Source organism: Sciurus vulgaris (genome assembly GCF_902686455.1).
Source record: "Sciurus vulgaris genome assembly, chromosome: 19".
Classification (NCBI taxonomy): domain Eukaryota; kingdom Metazoa; phylum Chordata; class Mammalia; order Rodentia; family Sciuridae; genus Sciurus; species Sciurus vulgaris.
This window is the reverse complement of record NC_136480.1, coordinates 14,110,682-14,130,191: the sequence shown is the minus strand read 5'-3', so window position 1 is coordinate 14,130,191 and position 19,510 is coordinate 14,110,682. Positions and strand designations below refer to the sequence as shown.

Genomic DNA, 19,510 nt, shown 5'->3' with positions numbered 1-19,510 from the left:
GGAAAGTTTATTTTGGCTCAGTTTCAGAAATTCAGTCCATAGTTGGCCAACTTCATTGCTCTGGGCCCAATGTAAGCGAGAACATCATGGCAGAAGGGCATGGTGGAAGAAAGCAGCTCAGAACAGAGCCACCAAGAAGCAGAGAGACAGCTCTGCTCACCACGGAGAAACTATCAACTCAACAGGAACACCCCCATGACCTACCTCCTCCCGCCGCCCCCTACCTGCCTACAGTTACCATCCCGTTAATCTACTGAAGTGGATTAATCCAACAATTAGGTTACTCTCATAAATCTAATCACTTCACCTCTGAGCATTCTTGCATTGTCTCACACATGAGCCATCTCATATCCAAACCTTAACAGTGCCTAACCAGATCAACTGTCTTCCAGGCTTAGCGGCATCTGTACCCGAGATACGTATGTAGAGCAGCAAAGTAAAATGTCCCAATAATGTCACTTTTTTTATACACCCAATGTCAAACACAACAAAGGATTTTAAGAGTGGGCAGATAAAATCATTAGTTCAAATAAAGCTTTTTGAATAACGTGGAATTTTATTTATCCCCTAAGACAAGGACCAACAAAAAAGGAACTGCAATTAGCTTTAGGTATTGCATGAAGAGGAGAAAAAGGAAGATGAAGCTCAAAGGAAGGTCAGAGATAGAAAAGGAGAGTTCAAACAACAGAATCGCACATTAAACACACAAACCAAATTAACAACCCCACACTATTTCTCTGTAAAGGAGCATGCTCTTTATGGTGATTATCCTGTTAGTAAAATGAATGAAAACAGTCATTTCCTTCATGCCAGGTTTACAAGGAAGAGAATTCTCAAAACTAACACACCATGGTGGCTCTTCATTTTCTAAGAAACCACACACCTTCCACGGTCCAAGGTCTACGGTAACAATTCTTGCTAGTGCTAGGGTAACGCATAAAACTTGATTCTTAAAATACTGATTTTAATGGTAGACTAAGTATCACATAAATAAAAAATAGTGGCTGATATTTACCGAGCACATATTCTACCTGGGTTTTTTTTTTTTTTTTTTTTTTTTTTATGTTTTCAATCCATATCTTCTCTAAGTGGTAAGGCAACCACGTAATTTATTATCCAGACAAGAACACTTTCAGGAGTGAAAGGGAAGCTATCGACAATCATGCCAGGCACAGACATGAACCATGTCTGGGCACCAAGTCTTTGTCTCATTTCACGAATGGACAAGTCACCAACAGAAAAGCTGAACAGCCCGCCGAGGTCACCCCGCTAGTGAGTGGGGGAGCAGGGCTCCCCGGGACTGCAGCTCCGGGTCGGCCTGGCCACGCGGCGATGTGCACCCCGGGAGCTGCCTCGTAGAGTACCACATTTTTTAAATAAGTCTCCCAACTGGTTCAAATCGTAGTGCGTAAGCATTTCTTGATTCACAAATCCCTTTCAAGAAAACAGATAAAATCTAAGGAGAAACATCAGCCAAGAGTTCACGTTCATTTTTTAAGATACTCGTTAGCTGGTAGATGGAGCCGACATTTGCCCCTTGCTGGGTGAGCTTCTCAGTGTCCCATCCAGGCACCTGCTGCTTCCACCTGGGCTTAGTACACGCTGAACGCAGCAACACCTGCCACTGGGACAGGCCTACTGCGGGACACTCAGGTCATGAGTGGTTCCACTGGCTCAGACCCCTGGGTGTCTGTGTCCCCAGGCACCATGGAAGCCACCACTCCACTTCACAGAACTGCTGGGCCCCGTTTCATCAGCCCTCACGTTTGACAGGCATGGTTTTGAAACACTTCCATGGACAAATCGCACCACGGGAAAAATAAAGTAATAAATACAGAGGAGTCTGACGTTTTCCTTTCTTTATAAAATACATGATAGCTGCCATCAAACTCAATGAGCCAGAATTCGGGTGGGCAGAGGGCTGCCCGACTGCCAAGTGGCATCTGCTTAAGGGACATCACGCTGGCGCCGTCACACTGTCCTCTTCTTGAGCCCCCGGGGACAGGGATATCCACAGCCCTTCGCCCTTACGGTTCTGCCTGTCCTCAGACGACACAGGGCTGGTTTTGCCTCCACCCAGGTCTGTCAAATGACACCTTGCCAGATGGCTCCTTCCTCTGCCCAGCGTGGCACCCCCACCTCCTGTCCCAGCTATGGTGTGAGCAAAAGAACACGTGTGGTCTTTTCCCAGGTTTCCGGCAGAGCTGCAGAAGCCCTGGAGAATGGCGAGCCCTCTCTTCAGTGTGCTGACGATGCCTCAGGGCAAGTGGGCAGAGCAGAGAGAGGACGGGCGTGGAGAGCTTCACCAAGGCAGGGTGAGAGGGACGCGACTTCGGGCCCCACCCGACTGGGCGCTGGCTGAGCTGACTTAAGGAAGCTTCCCCAGATCCTCTAACCAGTGAGGTCCGAGTGCGCGAGCCTGTGCACGCGCTGGGGCAGGGCGCACCTGGAAGAACGTGGAAGCTCTGCGCCGCCTCACCTGGCCCTGCGCGCCTTTCCATTTGGCTCTTCCCGAGTTGTATCCTTTGTAATGAACCAGTCATCATAAATAAGGTGCTTCTCTGAGTTCTGTGAGTTGTTCTAACAAATTACGAAACCTGAAGAGGGGGTGTGGGAACTCCCAAACCTAAGTCAGCGAGGCAGAAGCATGGGTATCCTGGGAACCTGTTTGCAGCTGGCGTCTGAAATGGGGGCAACCTTAGAGGACTGGGCCCTGATCTGGGGAGTCTGTGCTAACTCCAAGAGTCAGTGTCAGGACTGAGTTGACTACTGGACACCTGGCACTGGAGAATGGGAGAACGGGTGAGACCAAAAAAACATGCTTCCCCTGTGGGAAAAATACCCACATATTTGGTGTCAGAAGTGCTATCAGAAGAAACGAAATACATAACTGGGCACAGTGGTGCACGCCTGTAAGTCCAGCAGCTCGGGAGGCTGAGGCAGGAGGATCATGAGTTCAAAGCCAGCCTCAGCAACTTAGCAAGGCCCTCAGCAACTCAGTGAGACCCCTTCTTTAAATAAAATATAAAAAAGTGTTGGGGATGTGGCTTGGTGGTTAAGTGCCCCTGGGTTCAATCCCTAGTACCAAAAAAAAAAAAAAGAAAAGAAAAAACAAAACACACTAGCCCTTACCACCTCGTGACAAATAATAATTTTTATCTATTTCTCCTGCTACAAAGCAGACAGCTTGACAGCACAAACTTTGTTCTGCAGATTGCTTTATCATTAGAGCTTTCAACGGTGTATGAAAGTGTTGATGTCGATAGCTACTTGAGGAATCAGTGGATGGCCACTGTTATGGTTCAGATATGAGGTGCCCCCCCAAAAGCTCATGTGTGAGTCAATGCAAAAGGGTTTAAGAGTTGAGATGACTGGGTAATCAGAGCCTTAACTCGATCAGTTTGTGAATTCACTGAGAGGGATCAACGGGGTGGTAACCAGACAAGTAGGGTGTGGCTGGAGAACGTGGGTCACTGGGGGTGTGCTTTGGGGTTTTTATTTAGTCCTTGTTGAGCAGAGCTCCCTCTCGCTTTGTTTCCTGGTGCCATGTCCTGAGCCACCTTCCTCCACCACACCCTCTGCCATGCTCTGCCTCTCTTTGAGTACCAAGGAATGGAGCCAGCTATCTATGCACCGAGACCTCTGAAACTGTGAGGGCCAAATCAACTTTTCCTTCTTTTTTTTTTGATATATTTTAGTTGTCAATGGACATTTATTTATTTATGTGTAGTGTTGACAATCGAATCCAATGCCTCACACATGCTAGGCAAGCACTCTACCACTGACTGAGCCACAATCTCAGCCCACTTTTCCTTCTTAAAATTGTTCTTGTCATATCTTTTGGTCAGAGTGAAGAAAACTGACTAAAACCACCACCTGCACTTAAGTTTCTACATAATGACTCTTGGCCAGAAAGCAGAGATTCAGCAAATGAATAGAGAAGAGGGAAGAAAAAGATAAATATGTAAGAGGCCCCTTTATGATTCATCATTATAAAAGCACAAAATATAAAGTCTTGGTCTTAAGACACACTGCAAGTAAAAGTGACTACAAACCTATAGGGAGCCCACAGCAAGGGCCCGGCAGTAGGTGTCAGCAGGGTCCACCACACAGGACAAGGGATCGGGAGAACCAGTGCCTAGTGTGGTCCCTCCACTGGACTCAGTTCCCTCCTTTGGGAAAGGCAAGTGCTGCCCGAGGGACCACATGAAGTCTCTGCTCCGCTGCCATTGCCGAAAGCTGGTGACCACATCCCCAGATCCTTGCTTCTTGGTGCCTTTCCAGACCAAACTCTTTCACTCCCTCTGGGGAACTCTCCTCAGACTTTTGCAGAGATGTGAGATAAGCAACTGCAACCTTCTGTAAGAGGCCTTGTTCAAGGGCCTCTTCCCCTCCAGCCACTCTCCTCAGCTGCCAGGCAGGAGGGAAAGAGGAGAAAGTGGAGCAAGGTCCTGGGAAAAAGGCAAAATGCGCTCACCTGTACAGTGGCAGACACGTGTGCTTAAGAGGTGTGCGTTAATACAACTGTGGAAAGTAAACAGCAGTTCCTCCATGCAAGGATAAGAAGCATCTAGGTGCTGAAAACTAGTCTACCCAAACACAGAAAACCCACTGTTGAGAGAACACATCACACGTGGATACCTGCAAGCAGAAACTTTCTCATCACCCATGAGCAGCTGGATGGCATGTGTCTCCTAGTAATGCAAGTGGTTCTTTAATCCCAGCAGCTTATGATGCTCATGGACAACAGAAAAGAACATTCATGTCTGTCCAATCCCAGAGAATCCTTCTAGACTCTTCAGTCTGTTTTATCCTGAACAATGCATGGTATACAGTGGCATCATGCCCCACAAAGACAAATTCTGGGTCAACTTGAACCAAACCATCAACATGACATCAACATCCAGATCACACTTGCTGAGAGATCTGCTGCAGATTCAATCCCTTCCATTTCCCAGATTAACTGTGACATGGCTCAGTCCTGTAAGGCCAGATATAGCTCCAAACATCACTTGAAGGGAGAAAAATAACCAGCTACATGTTGCTGCCCGCAGCAACAATCCCGCGGGAAAGAATCGGGGGTGGACTGGGAATGAACTACTTCTATTATCTTTTTCTGGGCAGCTTTTTTGCTTGCTTGCTTGCTCGCTAGTTTATAGAGGAAGAGAGGCTTGCTTAGAGGAAGAGAGGCTTCACTTAGAGGAAGAGAGGCTTTGAGAGGAAGAGAGGCTTTGCTTAATCTTAGAGGTGCTATGCTTTCAGAGAGGCTGTGCTTTCAGAGGTGCTACTTCTTAGAGGTCTGCTGCTGCTTCTTAGAAGTGCTCTTAGTGGTGCGTCCTACGTCCTATCCGAGGTGCTGCTTATCAGAGGTGCTTCCTATAGGTGTGTTCCTTTCCCAGCGGAAGAGAATGTCTTATATACACTAAAGCAGCCGATCAACTTAGGATTAAGTAGCACGGTTGGAGCACATGCCACGGTACCAATTAAGAAAGAATGAGGAACACGTGTTGACCATGAGCGCTGAAAAGACATCAAGCAATCAGGCAAAAGGTCATGAGAGATCACGCCATGTTAACACTAATTATGCGCCACCTCTTGGCCCAACAGCAGCCGCCATCCTAGAGCCACTTAAACATGTCTCTACAGCTACATACACTAAGGCTTTATCACATTCTCTTAGACTCACTGTCTTTTTGTTTTCAAGGATAATTCATCAGCAAGTTGGGAAAGAATAAAGCAATTAACTTGAATGGTAATCTTAGTTAAACATTATTTTCAAAGAACCACTTGACAACTTTTCATGCTTTTGTTTGGACATTTCAAAACTGCATAAGTGTTTAATGCCCAATTTTGTATGTTCTGGCACAGTGTTTACTTCCTGTACTGAGTATAAAGTGGAGACTGTCCATAGAAACAAGTGTTATAATTCATAATTGCATGCTACCCAGATGGCATCTCTCTTTCCACATCCCTAACAAGGCCCAGAATAAATGTCTTCCATGGATTAGATTCAGAGCAAGGTGTAATTTCATAGCTTGCTAGCTTATTTCATTTAAATTTTCCTTAAGTTTAAAACATAGTAGTCATAATTGGCATTTTTTAAGAGCTCACTACACACTAGCTTCTCCACTAAACACTTTCTTTGAAGTATCTCATTGCAAGCGTGTGATAACCCCCAAGGGAGACTACTCTTTCCTTTCTTACAAATGAGAGCTGATTCTGAGAAACCTGCCCTGGTTTATTGAGCTAGTGAATGACTCAGCTGTGACTTAAATGCAGGTCCATCTCCAAACTACACGCTTTTGACAATCATGCTACTTTCCCTCCTTACTTGAAATTAAATACTCCTGCACTTCTACAGACTTGATGTGTTTGTTGGCTTCCTTAACATCTGCAACCTTCACAAGGGAAAGGGGTCATGTCTGCAGATTTCCGGAGCCCAGGATACAAACCTGACACTTAGCAGACTGCTGATAAATTTTGCTAAGTAGATAAAAGTACAGTCATCCTTCAGAATCTCCAGGGAACTGGTTCCAAGCCCTCAAGCCCCTTATATAAAATGGTGCAGTGTCTGCACATAACCTACGCACATCCTCCCCTGTACTTTAAATCAGTTCGGGATTACTTACAATACATGATACTATGTAAATACTACATAAATAGCTGGCATGTTATATTGTTTCGGGAACACTGAGGGGAAGAAGTCTATACATGTGCAGTAGAGACACAATTTTTTTTCCTAATATTTTCAAACTGCACTTGGTACAATCCTCAAATGAAGAGCTGACAGCCTTCGCTTACGCAAAAACTGACATATGGATATGCATGCAACTATATTAAAAATGAGTCCACGAATCCGCATTAAAGAAATCACAGCATAACCTGATTAAGAAAAAATAGATAATTTAACTGTTCTATTTTCTCTTCTGGTTTTATTTCCAAAGCCTTAGGGAAAGAACAAATGAGTCACACTGTGGCACAGGGAAGTCACTACAGGTAAGCTACAGGAATGGGAATGACATACATTACTTTACGATTCATTAATAAGCTAGGTGCCAGATCTACAAACAACTTGGCAAGTCAATACTTTTTAAGAACAATTTAATGAAAATAAGAGAGGAAGAAGGTAAGAAACAAAAGAAACTGTCTCAAGATCTTGAAAGCTATCCGTGTGATTGGCTGCCTCCCACCTGGTTTCGGAAGAAGTCACAGCATGACGCAGCAGTCCGCATTTCTTAAATTATCTCTCGTATTTATAACGCTTCTTGAAATTCTTGATCTAACATACAAGGTTAATGATAACCTATTACCACAAGGAAGGAAGTAGCCCTTCCTAGTTTGTTTTTAAAATAATACCTGGTCCAGCAAACATGGACAGGCCTGGGGATCAGAAGGACTGGGATTAAATCCAGACGGCCAATGGAGCTCAGAATCTGGAGCAAAGTCAAGACCTCTCTCCCCTCCCTGAAGTGACATCAGAAATGAGTGTCAGAGTTCGGGCCTTCTTTCACATAACAGGAACACTTTGAGCACGTGGGAGGCAGGACACAGAGGTACACGTGTGCACAGGAAAGCACTTTGCACAATTTAGAAGGGGAAAAAAACTACATCAGTGCAAAGAATAACCACTTCAACTTTATTTCTCACAAAGGCACAAGGCAGTCCGGGGAACGGTCTGAACTACTACACCAGGATGCAGGGTCCTACGCATGTCCCTTCACTTAATCCAATATACACTAGTAAGTGCTAAAGCTAGAATCTAGAAGGGCTTGGGGAACCATCTTCAAGTAGGAAAAGACCACTCTCCTCCTTCCCAATCCAGTTGTAATGATTCCATCTCTGGTTCAGGAGCACTAAGGAAAAACTGTCCACAAATATGGACAAGTGAAAATCATTCATGTATATGGGCTGCAAAGAAGAATAATTCTGTGGGTCAGAATACACAGGCATATTACTCTCTTGACCACCAAAAGTAATGAAAGAGACTTACATTAAAATGCAAAGCAAATAAAAAAAAAAAATTCAGGGCAGAAATACCATGGGAATAATAAAGGGTAAACTGTAATACCAACGAAAAACAATCCGTGTGGAGAGGTCCCAGATATGAAGTCATGGAAAGAAGCCTAAAGAGGTGGAAGACAGGAAGCTAAGACTGGAAGAGGAGGCCTGGCCCTAGATGCAGTGTTAAGCTGTGAGTTCCCACCTCCAACCACACCAACACACGAAGATTAAAAAAAAAAAAAAAAAAACCTCAAGCAAAGTCAGGCTTGGCAGCACAAGAATATAATCCCCAGGGCTCAGGAAGACGAGGCAGAAGGATCACAAGTTGGAGGTCAGCTTCAAAATGCAGCAAGACCCTCAGCAGCTTGGCAAGAGCCTATCTCAAAATTCTTAAAAGTAAAAAGTTTTGGGGGTTTGGGGATACTGTAGCTCAATGGCAAAGTGCCCCTGCTTTCAATTTCTAGTACAAAAAAAAAAAAAAAAAAAATTCACCCAAAATGGAGGCCTGATTCCACCTAGAATTCACAGTCTCCTCCTCAGCACAGAAAAACTGTTCACAGCTGACTTGTCAGCTGTGGACATAACTAAGGGAGCCAACAAACAGAGTCTCTGCAAGCCCCTGTCCCTGACCCCACAGTCCTTTTCAGTAAAGAAAGGTACAGAGAAGGACTAAACCACCTATGAAAAGAAGCCATAAACCTGGACTTTGGTGCTGGCTTCCTAATCTCCAATAGACCAAAACTGCCTATCACCATGGAAATGGTAACTGCAATCAGGAATCCTGAAATTCAAACTCTCTGCCGGCAAGGGCTGTGTGATGCCTGTGTCTGCCACCAGCCCAGAGCAAGTGCTCAAAAATGCTGTTAAACAGGTGGAAGAACAAGAACATAACCCAGGCTGTTAAGCAACAAGGGGTGGGCTGGAGGAGGACGCATTCAAAGGCCACGTCGCAATCGAGAGGTGCTTGGAAACAACCATTAGTTCTCATTTACTGAGCACTTACCATATGGTAGGCACAGCGCTGAGTGTTCACTGCTTTTTTTAATACTCAGAACAACCCAATGTTGGTGAATTTCATTGTTCCTCCTGTTTTACAGATGAGGAGACAGAACTGAAGGACTTTACCGTGCTGCCCAAGGTCACCAAGCCATCAGGTGGCAGAGCTGGGAAGCAGACCTAGGTGTGAATCACTTTAAAACCGTGTCACCCTCAGCTCGGGATGCCTGCAAGACCAAGGCAGCCGCAGACCCGAGGGCAGCAGCAGCCCGGGAAGGGCCGGCACAGCCTTAGCACAACCCACCAGGGAAAGCACAAAGCCCTACGAGGGCGAGAGGACTCCCCAACAGCCCGTGACGTTTTATAGCCACAGGGCAGACAGACACAGGCTCCTGACCTCTCCTCTGTCACTTAACCAGTGTCCCGTTACTCAGTGCAGCAGGGGGAACGTCACCAAGAACCACAAGCAACCACATTAGCAAGCTCTCTAATCTTTTCACTGACCCAACCTGTCATGATGACCTTCTGCCCCCTCAATCGCAGAGCATATGGCTCTCTCTCCCCAAGAGGGTGACACGCTGTGAAAAACAAAAATAAAAGCCTTTTTATTGCACATACTGATGCAAGGAGGATGGTGTACAAGTCACTTTCCAACACCCCTCGCTGTTAGCCCACAGAAATTCCATAAACAGCTCGATGTTCCCATAAGGAGTGGGGAACACACTGCAGAGAGAGAGATAGAAACAACTCTGCGCACGCGCTGCACACAAAATGCACCCGCTGGCTAGCTCGCTGCTTGGACCGCTGCTCTGAGCACGGAGGAGGTGGCCAGCCCAGGGCTGAAGGGCAGGCCGGGCCACAGCGGGTCAGCAAGCAGAAGGTGAGGCATCTACTGAAGAGACTGCCCGTCCTCAAGGCCTCAATAAGGCCAGGCCCTGCCTTTCTTATCCTTGGAGCCCCCCTGACCTACAGAGGTACCTGTGACTGCTGCCGCTGTTCTAAGGGCACCAGGCCGACAAGCCTTCCAGGTCCCCCTGCAGAGAACACGCATTTCACCAAGGCTCTGCTCAACGTCACCCACAGCAAATCCTGACTGGGTAGACTGCGACCCTTGTGCTCAGCATCCAGGACCTTCTTGACGGCGGGGCCCGTCGTGCACCCCTGTACTCCCCAGAGCAGGTGTAGCTCCATCACACGCTAAGCACTCAGGCATGGGGACTGGCTCCAGTGCACAAGGCTCTGTCCTGGATCCTGTCCCATTCACAGTGAATCAGTGACTGAAGAACAGCCAAACCTGTTGGTAGTAGTAAAGCTACTATAAATTGAACATCCCTGATTGTAGATCCCAAATCCAAAATGCTCCAAAATCCATAAAGTTTGGAGCACTGACATGATACTACAAGTCTGAAAGTTCCATGTTCACAGACTTTGTTTCATACAAAATTTATTCCAAGTGTTATATAAAATTACCTGCTTGCTATGCATATGAGATGTTTATGAAACAGATGAATTTCCTGTTCCGAGTTGGGTTCCATCCCCAGGATACTGCATTGTGTATGTGAAATATTGCCCCCAAACATCCCAAAGCTGAAACTCTCCTTGTTCCAAGTACTGGGGTGTCATTCATAAAAAGGGACATTATTATCTTCCACTCATGTTATTCAGAGGAATGTAACTAAGTTGTCCTGCAGAGTAAGTTATCCCAGGTGAAGCTGAAGGAATGGAGATTCTTATCTAGAAAGAGAATGAACACATGCTATGACTGCATTCAGACATCCGGGACCTTCCATGCTCAGGACAGAGGGAAGACACGTTCCTGTTCTCACCAAGGGCAGGATGAGGCCAGTGAGCTCAGGGGGACCGTTTTGGCTAGACAGGCAGCTTCGAAGAGTGAGAACATCTGCTAACTCAGCAACCTGCCCAGGTGTTAGAAAGTTCCTGCTCCCCAGGAGGGTGGTAGCCAGCGGCTGCAGGACTACAGCTGCCGGGCATCAAGGAAGGGATTCCTGCACCCACTGCTCCCCAAACTAAGGAGGACAGGATGCATTTTGGTGCCCTACTCTCTTTGCTCAAGAAAAACCAACAGTTACAATAAGAGGTTCTGAAGGTATTATTGTAAAGTAGAAACAAATCTCATTTGTGTCATCTTCCAAACAGCAGAAAGAATTGACACTCACCCTTTTCAAGTAAGAAAAACATGTTTGGAAAAAGTTTACAGGGTTAAATATCTGAGTTATATACATCCATGCTTACTTCTATTTCTCAATCTTTTTTTTTTTTTTTTTGCTAGATGAAGAGTTTGGCTCCAGAACCACAGAGGAAAAAAAAAATCACAAAGAAGAAACATGAGCACTTCTTCTGGAAGATTTTCATCTTTCACTAGGGAGAAAAAGATAAAATTATTTTCTGAAACACAGTCCCAAGAAGCTGACATTTTGATCACCTTGCTTTCCCCTTAGCCCTTCTTAAGTATAATTTGAAGCCACATTAATTCTTTACCAAGTGAATGTCATTAACATTTTCATGCTGTTTTTCATTTTGAACATGAGGCTACTCCTCCATCTGACTTACGCATGCCCCTAGAATGTCCTTTTTGAAAACTGGTGAGGGAAGGCCTCGGGGGAGCTCAAACCTTCCCATTAGCTCCTCCCCCACACATAATGACACGGGAGGATGCCTGCTGAAGGGATGAGCCTGTGCCCTCCCAGGGCGACAGAGGATGGCATGACATTTATGTACCTCTGGTGCCAGGCTAAGGCAGGGCTTCTCAAGCCACAGGGAGAGGGGAACTAGGAGACAGTCTGAGGAGCTCCTTTCATGTTTTCTTACACACTGAGACATGCAGTGGGGGCAGGCCAGCAGAGGAGACATGGGGAAGAGGAGCGATTCAAGAATGGCAGCCCGAGAAAAGCAAAAGGAAGGCAAGTCCAAGCCCAGACACAATCGTGGGATGGCAAAGTATCCACGCAGGTTGACAAGTCTGGCGCCTGCCAGCATGCTGAGCTCAGGTCAGAGGACTGGCATGTGCTCCAAGTTCATTTAACATGCACGTGAGGACAGGTGAGGTGAACTTCCCAACAAGTGAAGATCAAACTCTGTATCAGGAGGGCACAGAAGATGGGTTTATAGCTTCTCTGGTCAATTCTACGCTGCATGGAAACAGCCCTGAGAAAAGGTGTACATTTCCAAAGTGTCCAGCATTACTGTGATCTACTGTAAAATAAAACATTCAAATCCATTGTACAATAGATTCAAATTGTTTCTGTTGCTAGAAACAAAACAGAATCTCTAGCTAACATGTGGCCAGTTGCAGGTATGAGGAGGAACACACTCTGAAACACTTTGCACCCCACTGAACTAGGATGTTAGGATTGCTAACAAAAGATACAGCTTGGCACTCTTGAAAGCAGTATGGAGAATCCTCAGAAAACTTGGAATGGACCCACCTTTTGACCCAGTTATCCCACTCCTCGGTTTATGCCCAAAGGACTTAAAATCAGCAAACTACAGTGATGCAGCCACATCAATGTTTATAGCAGTTCAATACACAATAGCTAGATTGTGGAACCAACCTAGATGCCCTTCAACAGATGAATGGATAAAGAAACTCTGGTATATATACACAATGGAATACTATTCAGCCATAAGAAAAGTATTATGGCATTTTCAAATAAATGGATGGAATTGGAGAATACCATGCTAAGTGAAATAAGCCAAGCCCCAAAAACCAAAGGCTGAATGTTTTCCCTGATAAGTGGAGAATGATATATAAAGGGGGTAGGGGAATGGGGAGTGAGAGAAAAATGGAGGAACTTTAGCTCATGTAGAAGGAAATGAGAGGGAGGGGGTATGAAAAATGGTGGAATGAGACAGACATCATTACCCTATGTACATGTATGATTACACGAATGGTGTGAATCTTCATGGTGTACAACCATAGAAATGAAATGATGTACCTCATTTGTGTAAAATGAATCAAAATGCAGTCTGTAAAAAATTAAAAGAGAAATAAAAAATAACAAAAATAAATTAAAAAAAAAAAGAAATCATTACTTATAGAGTGGATGCGGGGCGCGTGCATGTAATCCCAGTGGCTTGGGAGGTTGAGGAAGGGGATCACAAGGTCGAGATTAGCTTCAGCAACTTAGTGAGACCCTAAGCAACTTCATGAGAACTTGTTTCAAAATAAAAAAGGACTGGGGGTGTGGCTCAGGGGTAAAGTGCCCCTGGGTTCAACCCTATACAAAAAGAAAAAAAGAAAGAAAAAGAAATAATTATTTTTAATTTTCTTCCCCTTGCTTCCACAGGCCAGCATTCCTCATTAACTCCCATACAGAAGCATGCAATGTATCAATGAGAGCCAAAGAGAACATAAATGAAGCAGGAAAACATCAACAGCAGTGCCTTTGAGGTATAGAAAGTATTTTCCATACGTGAACAAACTTAATTCCACAACAATTTCATCAGAAGAATATCATTATTCCCAATTCATAGATAAGGCAGTTTAAGTTTAGAAATACAACTTAATATTAAGTGGTTGATTTTATTATTTAAACCTAATATTTTGACTAATTCTAAGACTAAAGTTTTTTTTCCCAAAAGGGGGGCGGGCAGAGAAGTCACCTAAGTGCAGTAGTGTTCTTCTCAAAGTGAGAAAAAGATATTATAGATCATTCTGCCCCATCACATCTTCGTCTTCCTCACAAGTCAGCCTGGTACCTGCATACTGAGAACGAGTAGGCAGATAGATGTGAGAAACTAGAATGTTACATAAGATCTACTTTTTTTTTTTTTTTTTTGGAAAGCACTACATGCTGCCACAGATTAGTATGGATTTTGCACTTAGGCAACTGAAAAGAAAAAAATACAAACCACATTTAGAAAAAAATACATCAGCTGGGCATGGTGGCACACGCCTATGATGCCAGCAACTCAGGAGGCTGAGGCAGGAGGACTGCAAGTTCAAAGCCAGCTTTAGCAACTTATTGAGACTCTAAGCAACTTGGTGAGACCCTGTCTCTAAATAAAATATGAAAAGAATATTAAAAAGGCTGGGGATGTGGCTCCGTGGTTAAGTGCCCCTGAGTTCAATCCCTGGTACCATAAATAAATAAGTAAATAACAACCCCCCAAAAAAAACAAAAAAAATACATTATTTGGTTAAAATACATCACAGTAACGACCACACTGTGGGCCTCGTCTGTGTGGAAGGACGTGGTACCATCTTAACATGGGCACTCTGTAACCACCAGAAAAGGACAGATGGACACACACACACACACACACACACACACACCCTTACACTAAACCAAGCCTACTTCATACGGTCAAATACCTCATCCTCTCAGGACTGTGTGTACAAAGCACACAAGGCTGTTTCCATAAACTGCTTTTGCCATAAATGACTGCCCAATAAAATAAAAACTAATGATTAACTTCTGCTCCCTGAAAGCCACTGAAGAAGAAAAAGGCATTTCCTGACTAGCCTCTGCACAGAGGGAACTGACTCTTCCCAAGCTCTGTAAGAACCTTTAAAATGACTTGCCATCCTAAGTTAGACTTGGAGCTAACATAAATAACATAAGTCTGAAGAGGTCAGACTCTGGGTTGGAATGTTTACGTGGTACTTGGGATCAAAACTTACCTTGAAAATGCACACTCCTAACCAGTCTTTGCTTTTGAAACACCTGGAGTTTGGACAGTGATCCAAACTCCCCTAGTTCTACACGTCCGGAACTGCCATTATTGAAGAATCAATGACTATAAACCAGGTTCTTTGCTAAGCACTAGAGATATATAGGCCATTAGGGAAGAAAGGCAAATAAATTGGAACCTAAAAGAGAAATAGGAATTAATCAGACCAGATGAGAACTAGTACAGCTGGAATAATTTGCACTCAAATCCCAGAGAGAAGGGAAACCCAGAAAGTTGACCTTGTTTTCCCTAGAGGTCAACCAATTCACATGGCAGCAGACATTAAACAGGACTTTCAATAGACTCAGCCTAAGGCAGGGAAGTGGAGTTCAGAATCTGAAAGAAGGAGAAAACACAGTAAAACCCCCAGACTTCTCGCTGGCACTTTGAAGAACTCTACCCAAAGAGAACTTAAAATAGACTAGTCCTCAAGGGACAAAAGCTCAACTTCAGATCTCATTTCCTGACTGAATTAAGCTAAGATGAAACAGAAGTGTCCAGATGCAAAGGTAAACATGCTCCAGAGAAAGATGGAACTATCTAGATCTCAAAGAACTGTAATTTTTCACATATAATGTCTGGCATTTGATCAAAAGTAACTAAACACATGAGAAAACAAGATGTGTCCAAAAACCAAAGACAACAACTGAAGTGGATCCACATGACAGCCAGACATCCCTTATCAGAGGAAGACATTAAAAAATGATAACTAAAAACCACAGTGAAATAATAGTACACACTGAACACAAGAGTTGAAAATTTTTAAGAGACAAAACCAAGTGTTGACAAGAACAAACTTGTTCCTTTTCTTTGGTTAAAATAGAGGTAAATATAGCAAACTGTTAACACATCTTAAATCTAACTGGTAAGTACATAGGTATCTATTATACTATTTTCTGTACTCTTCTGGATTTTTGTGACATTTCATAATTAAATGTTTAAAAAAGAAAAAGGTGTGGCTAGAGAGAAAGGAGCAAGGGCTAGATTATTTTAGGCTCAGAAATCATATTCTAGGGTTTATAATTCACTCTGCAGACAATAAGAAACCACTTATGGATTTTATACAGGACAGTGACAGCATTAGATTTGCTCCACGGAGATCACTGTAGTTGCAAGACAGCAAAAAGGGTGAGGGTAGGAAGCCAACTGCAAGGAAACCTGATACAATAACCCAGATGAAAGATGATGATAACTTATCCATTAGAAATGAAGAAAAGTTGTAAAGATCTGAACGATGAAGTGAGTTTTCTTCAGTCCTTAAAACTGCTAAATTTCAGCCCAGTCCAATCAGGAAGCCAATGAGGCCACTGTGACAAACACAAATCTAAAATGGGAACAGTTTCATTAGAGCAAGGACAACTTCCAGGACACAGCCTGGGACTGGTAAAATGAAAAAAAAAAAAAAAAAGTGAATTTTTCTGCAACCCCTTAGAAGAAACACCAGCAGTTACAAGACTGAAAGCTAATAAGCCCTCAGCTCAGCGCCAGATGGTCAGATAGATACATTCACAACTCGCCAGGATTCTGAAGCCTTGCGCACCCTTCCAAACATGCAGATGCTTTTTATTCGAGAGGGAAAAAAAATTCTATTTCTGATTCTGACAGCAAATGCCAAGTCACATTCTGCCAGTAGAGAATGGCATCTCCCAACCACAAATTCCCTGAGAATTTCACAACCTTATTCTCATATTGAAGAGACAGGCTGTCTTTCAGCGCTGCTTACATAGCCCCCACCCCAAGAAAGTAAAGGAAAAGGAGGGAGAAAAACAAATTCTGAAGAACTGGGCTGCTTCATCCGTACCCAAAAGAGTAGATCTGTGTCTCTAGATTATTCACAAACAGCCCACATGTTTTTCTGTGAGGACAAATTAAGCAGTCAAACAGAGACTTATCTGCACTTTCTGAAAAATGGCCTGAGGCACAGGGTCTGACAAGTTCTTCAATTACTCTGAGCTTTTTGACCCTGCGAAGGGAAGAGACTGGAAGAATTCATTTTCTTTATCGCTGTGTTCTGTGCTATCCAAAAGCATACACTAAGCACGCCCAGCTCCCAGCGCAGCAAGGTTCACCGTTGTTCTTTGGTCTGATTTATGAATGCCTAGTTTTCTAGATATGGAATTTTACATAAAATTTTCCCCCAATCTGTTCACACAACAAAAAATATTCAAAGATGTTCTTTTTAAAGGAAGAGCTTTCCAAACATATGCCCATTTAGTGTCTCATTTTTTATATATCCTCTGGAGAGTTTGGTTTCGGAGGCAGGGTAATATACTAGCTTGCATTCAACAATCACCACACCAGAGTAGGGAAAAGAAACAAACAAATTTGTGAATGATGTCATACAAAGTCTGTCACAGGAAGAGGTTCAAGAAATCGTCACTGAAGGACTCAACTGTCTGGCTCAACATTTGCCCAAGAAATGCCCATTCTCATTTTGTCTGAATAATGTTGCTGAATCAAAACTTCAACCCATCAAAATTCAGACAAGTAGTCACATGAAAAATACCATCTAGTAGATCTTAGGAGTTAATACTAAAACATTAATGAATTTTGCACAGTTATTTATACATCACACTTTGATCGAATTTATGAGGTTGAGTATGATTTCTCAAATAGTGATGACCTTCACGATCCTGCAGCACATTAAAGATCACAGTGGCAGGGGATGTAGCTCAGTGGCACAGCACACGCCCAGCATGCATATGACCCTAGGTTCAATCCCTGACACCAAAAAGAAAAAAAGAAATGCTCACAGACACTTATGCAGCAAAGGTCAAAAATGAGATGTGCTTCATGTGCCTTTAGGGAAATTCAAGATCGGTGTCGAGAGAACAGAAATCCTTGCCATCACGTGCCCAGAGGACAGCTGTGGAGCTACCTTCCAGGATGCCAGCTCTGCGGAAGATACTCACTGGGTTGAGCACTTCTTCAGCAGAATGGTGGACGGTCCACCAGTCCGAAGTCCACTCCCACGCGTTCCCCACCATGTTGTATAAGCCGTAACCATTGGGAGGAAAGGCATCCACCTAAAAGCAGAAAAGGGAAATGCTGTCAAAGTACCGCCCTCGTTCAAAGGAACCTCTTTGGTGCAGAAATGTGCCAGGAGCTATAATTTCAGAGTAGGAATACTAATTTTCATGCCAGCAGTCAAAATACAATTTGACCAACATAAAAACAAAGGAAAAGGCGTTCTTTTATTTTACTTCAAGTTCTCAAAGGGAGTTTAGAAACCTATGAGAAATTTATATTAAATAGCCCAGAAGCCAGTGCAATTATTTCTAACAGAGTGACTAGTACTGATCCTAAGTCAAGTCTCCATCTGTGTGTGTGTCTGTGCGCATGCACACGTGTTCACACAGGCAGGGAGAGATGGTAGTCAGTAGGAAGATCACACTGGACTGTGTCCATCTCCTCACCAGAGCTCAGCCTTCCAGCCACACCGTGTCCGTCAGCACTGAGAGACCCCACGTCAATTCCGTCCTCCCCATTAGCTCCCTCCAACAGGCCTCAGTCACTATCATTAAAAACTTGAGGGGAATTGTTTTTATAAGGAGAATGTGAACTCCTTATCGAGTGTGCCTGAAATGGCACATTTGCCACCTCCAACATCCGGAAGTCTGAAGCAAATTACACACTCAGGTAGGAATCGGACCACATTTGAAAGGCAGGTCAGACAGTAATGCGAGGTACTGTCACCGTAATAGCACCAAAGAACCCAAAAAGAGAAGGGAAAGAGAAAAACTTTTAAATAACTGTAAATGAAGAACAGATTTGCTAGTTTCATAACTTAAAATTTCTCCCAATCTTCTAAACATTTTTTATCAGTGTATTATAATTATATGTAATAGGTTTCACCATGCCACATTTGTGTGTGCACAGTTGTTCGATCTCGTTCCCCAGTACCTTCTCTTTCCCTCCCCTCCAAGATATTTTAACAGAAATCCTGAACATAAAGGAAAATTTCTTTTTTTTTTTCCAATGGAAAAAAAAAAATCAGGTTATCCTTGGAGCTTTTTATCTTTTGTGTTTTTTCCATGCTAACGAAGGAGGACTGAAAGAATGAATAAAATAACATTCATTTCTATGTGGCTTCAGATGGTTTCACATCTACACATGAATATGGAAGCATCTGCTGCTTGGGCAATTCAGAGCATTTCAATCAAAGTTAGGAAGCGCCTCTGAAAAGAACCTCGTCTAGAGGAGCTGGAAAGTGGAACCGTGCTGTCACTGCTTCCGCAATCACCAGTCATTATGGAAATGGCAGAGCTTGGGCACTGGCTCACTCGGTTATTCCAAGCACACAACTACAGGCAGGGAGAGGTTCGGTGGTGAGTAAGCTCTGAGGAGTGTAATGAGGGAGGAGAGAAGAAAACACTGGAAGCTAAAATTCCAGTTCTAAGAAGCAGAAGGGACAAGAGGGGTAAGAGAACAGAGGGAGAGAAAGCCCCACAGAAATTCCAAGAGGGAAATATTTCTGGCCGAAGGTATTGACTGCCACAGAGGTGGAGAGGTCCAGCAAGCACTGGAAGACACTTCTGAGACAGGAGAGGACACAGCACCAGCTGTGTTCTTCAAAACTCTGGAGAGGGTCAGAAAGAGCAAGGTGGCGCAAGAGTGGGAGGGAGCACGATGAGAAAGAAGAAATCCGCGGCTTCAGTGAGGGAAGGGGAGAAGTCAGGGGAACAGGCACGATGTTGAACTTAAACATTCTGGAGGGAGGACTCATCTGGGGGGCTTCTAGAAAGAACAGACAGAGCTGCTCTCAAGAGCCAGCCTGAGGTCCCGACTTACCAAGCTAACTAAAATCAGCAAGTAATTC

General features: G+C 44.0%; 1 protein-coding gene across 1 annotated transcript in view; it reads right to left on the bottom strand.

The window, feature by feature from the left end:
• Positions 1 to 19,510, bottom strand: part of SUMF1 (sulfatase modifying factor 1) — an 81,635-nt gene that overhangs the window by 22,013 nt on the left and 40,112 nt on the right. The window contains exon 7 of the mRNA XM_079122211.1: positions 17,604 to 17,717. Coding sequence (XP_078978337.1) covers positions 17,604 to 17,717 — 114 coding nt within the window. The remainder of the gene's footprint in view (positions 1 to 17,603; positions 17,718 to 19,510) is intronic.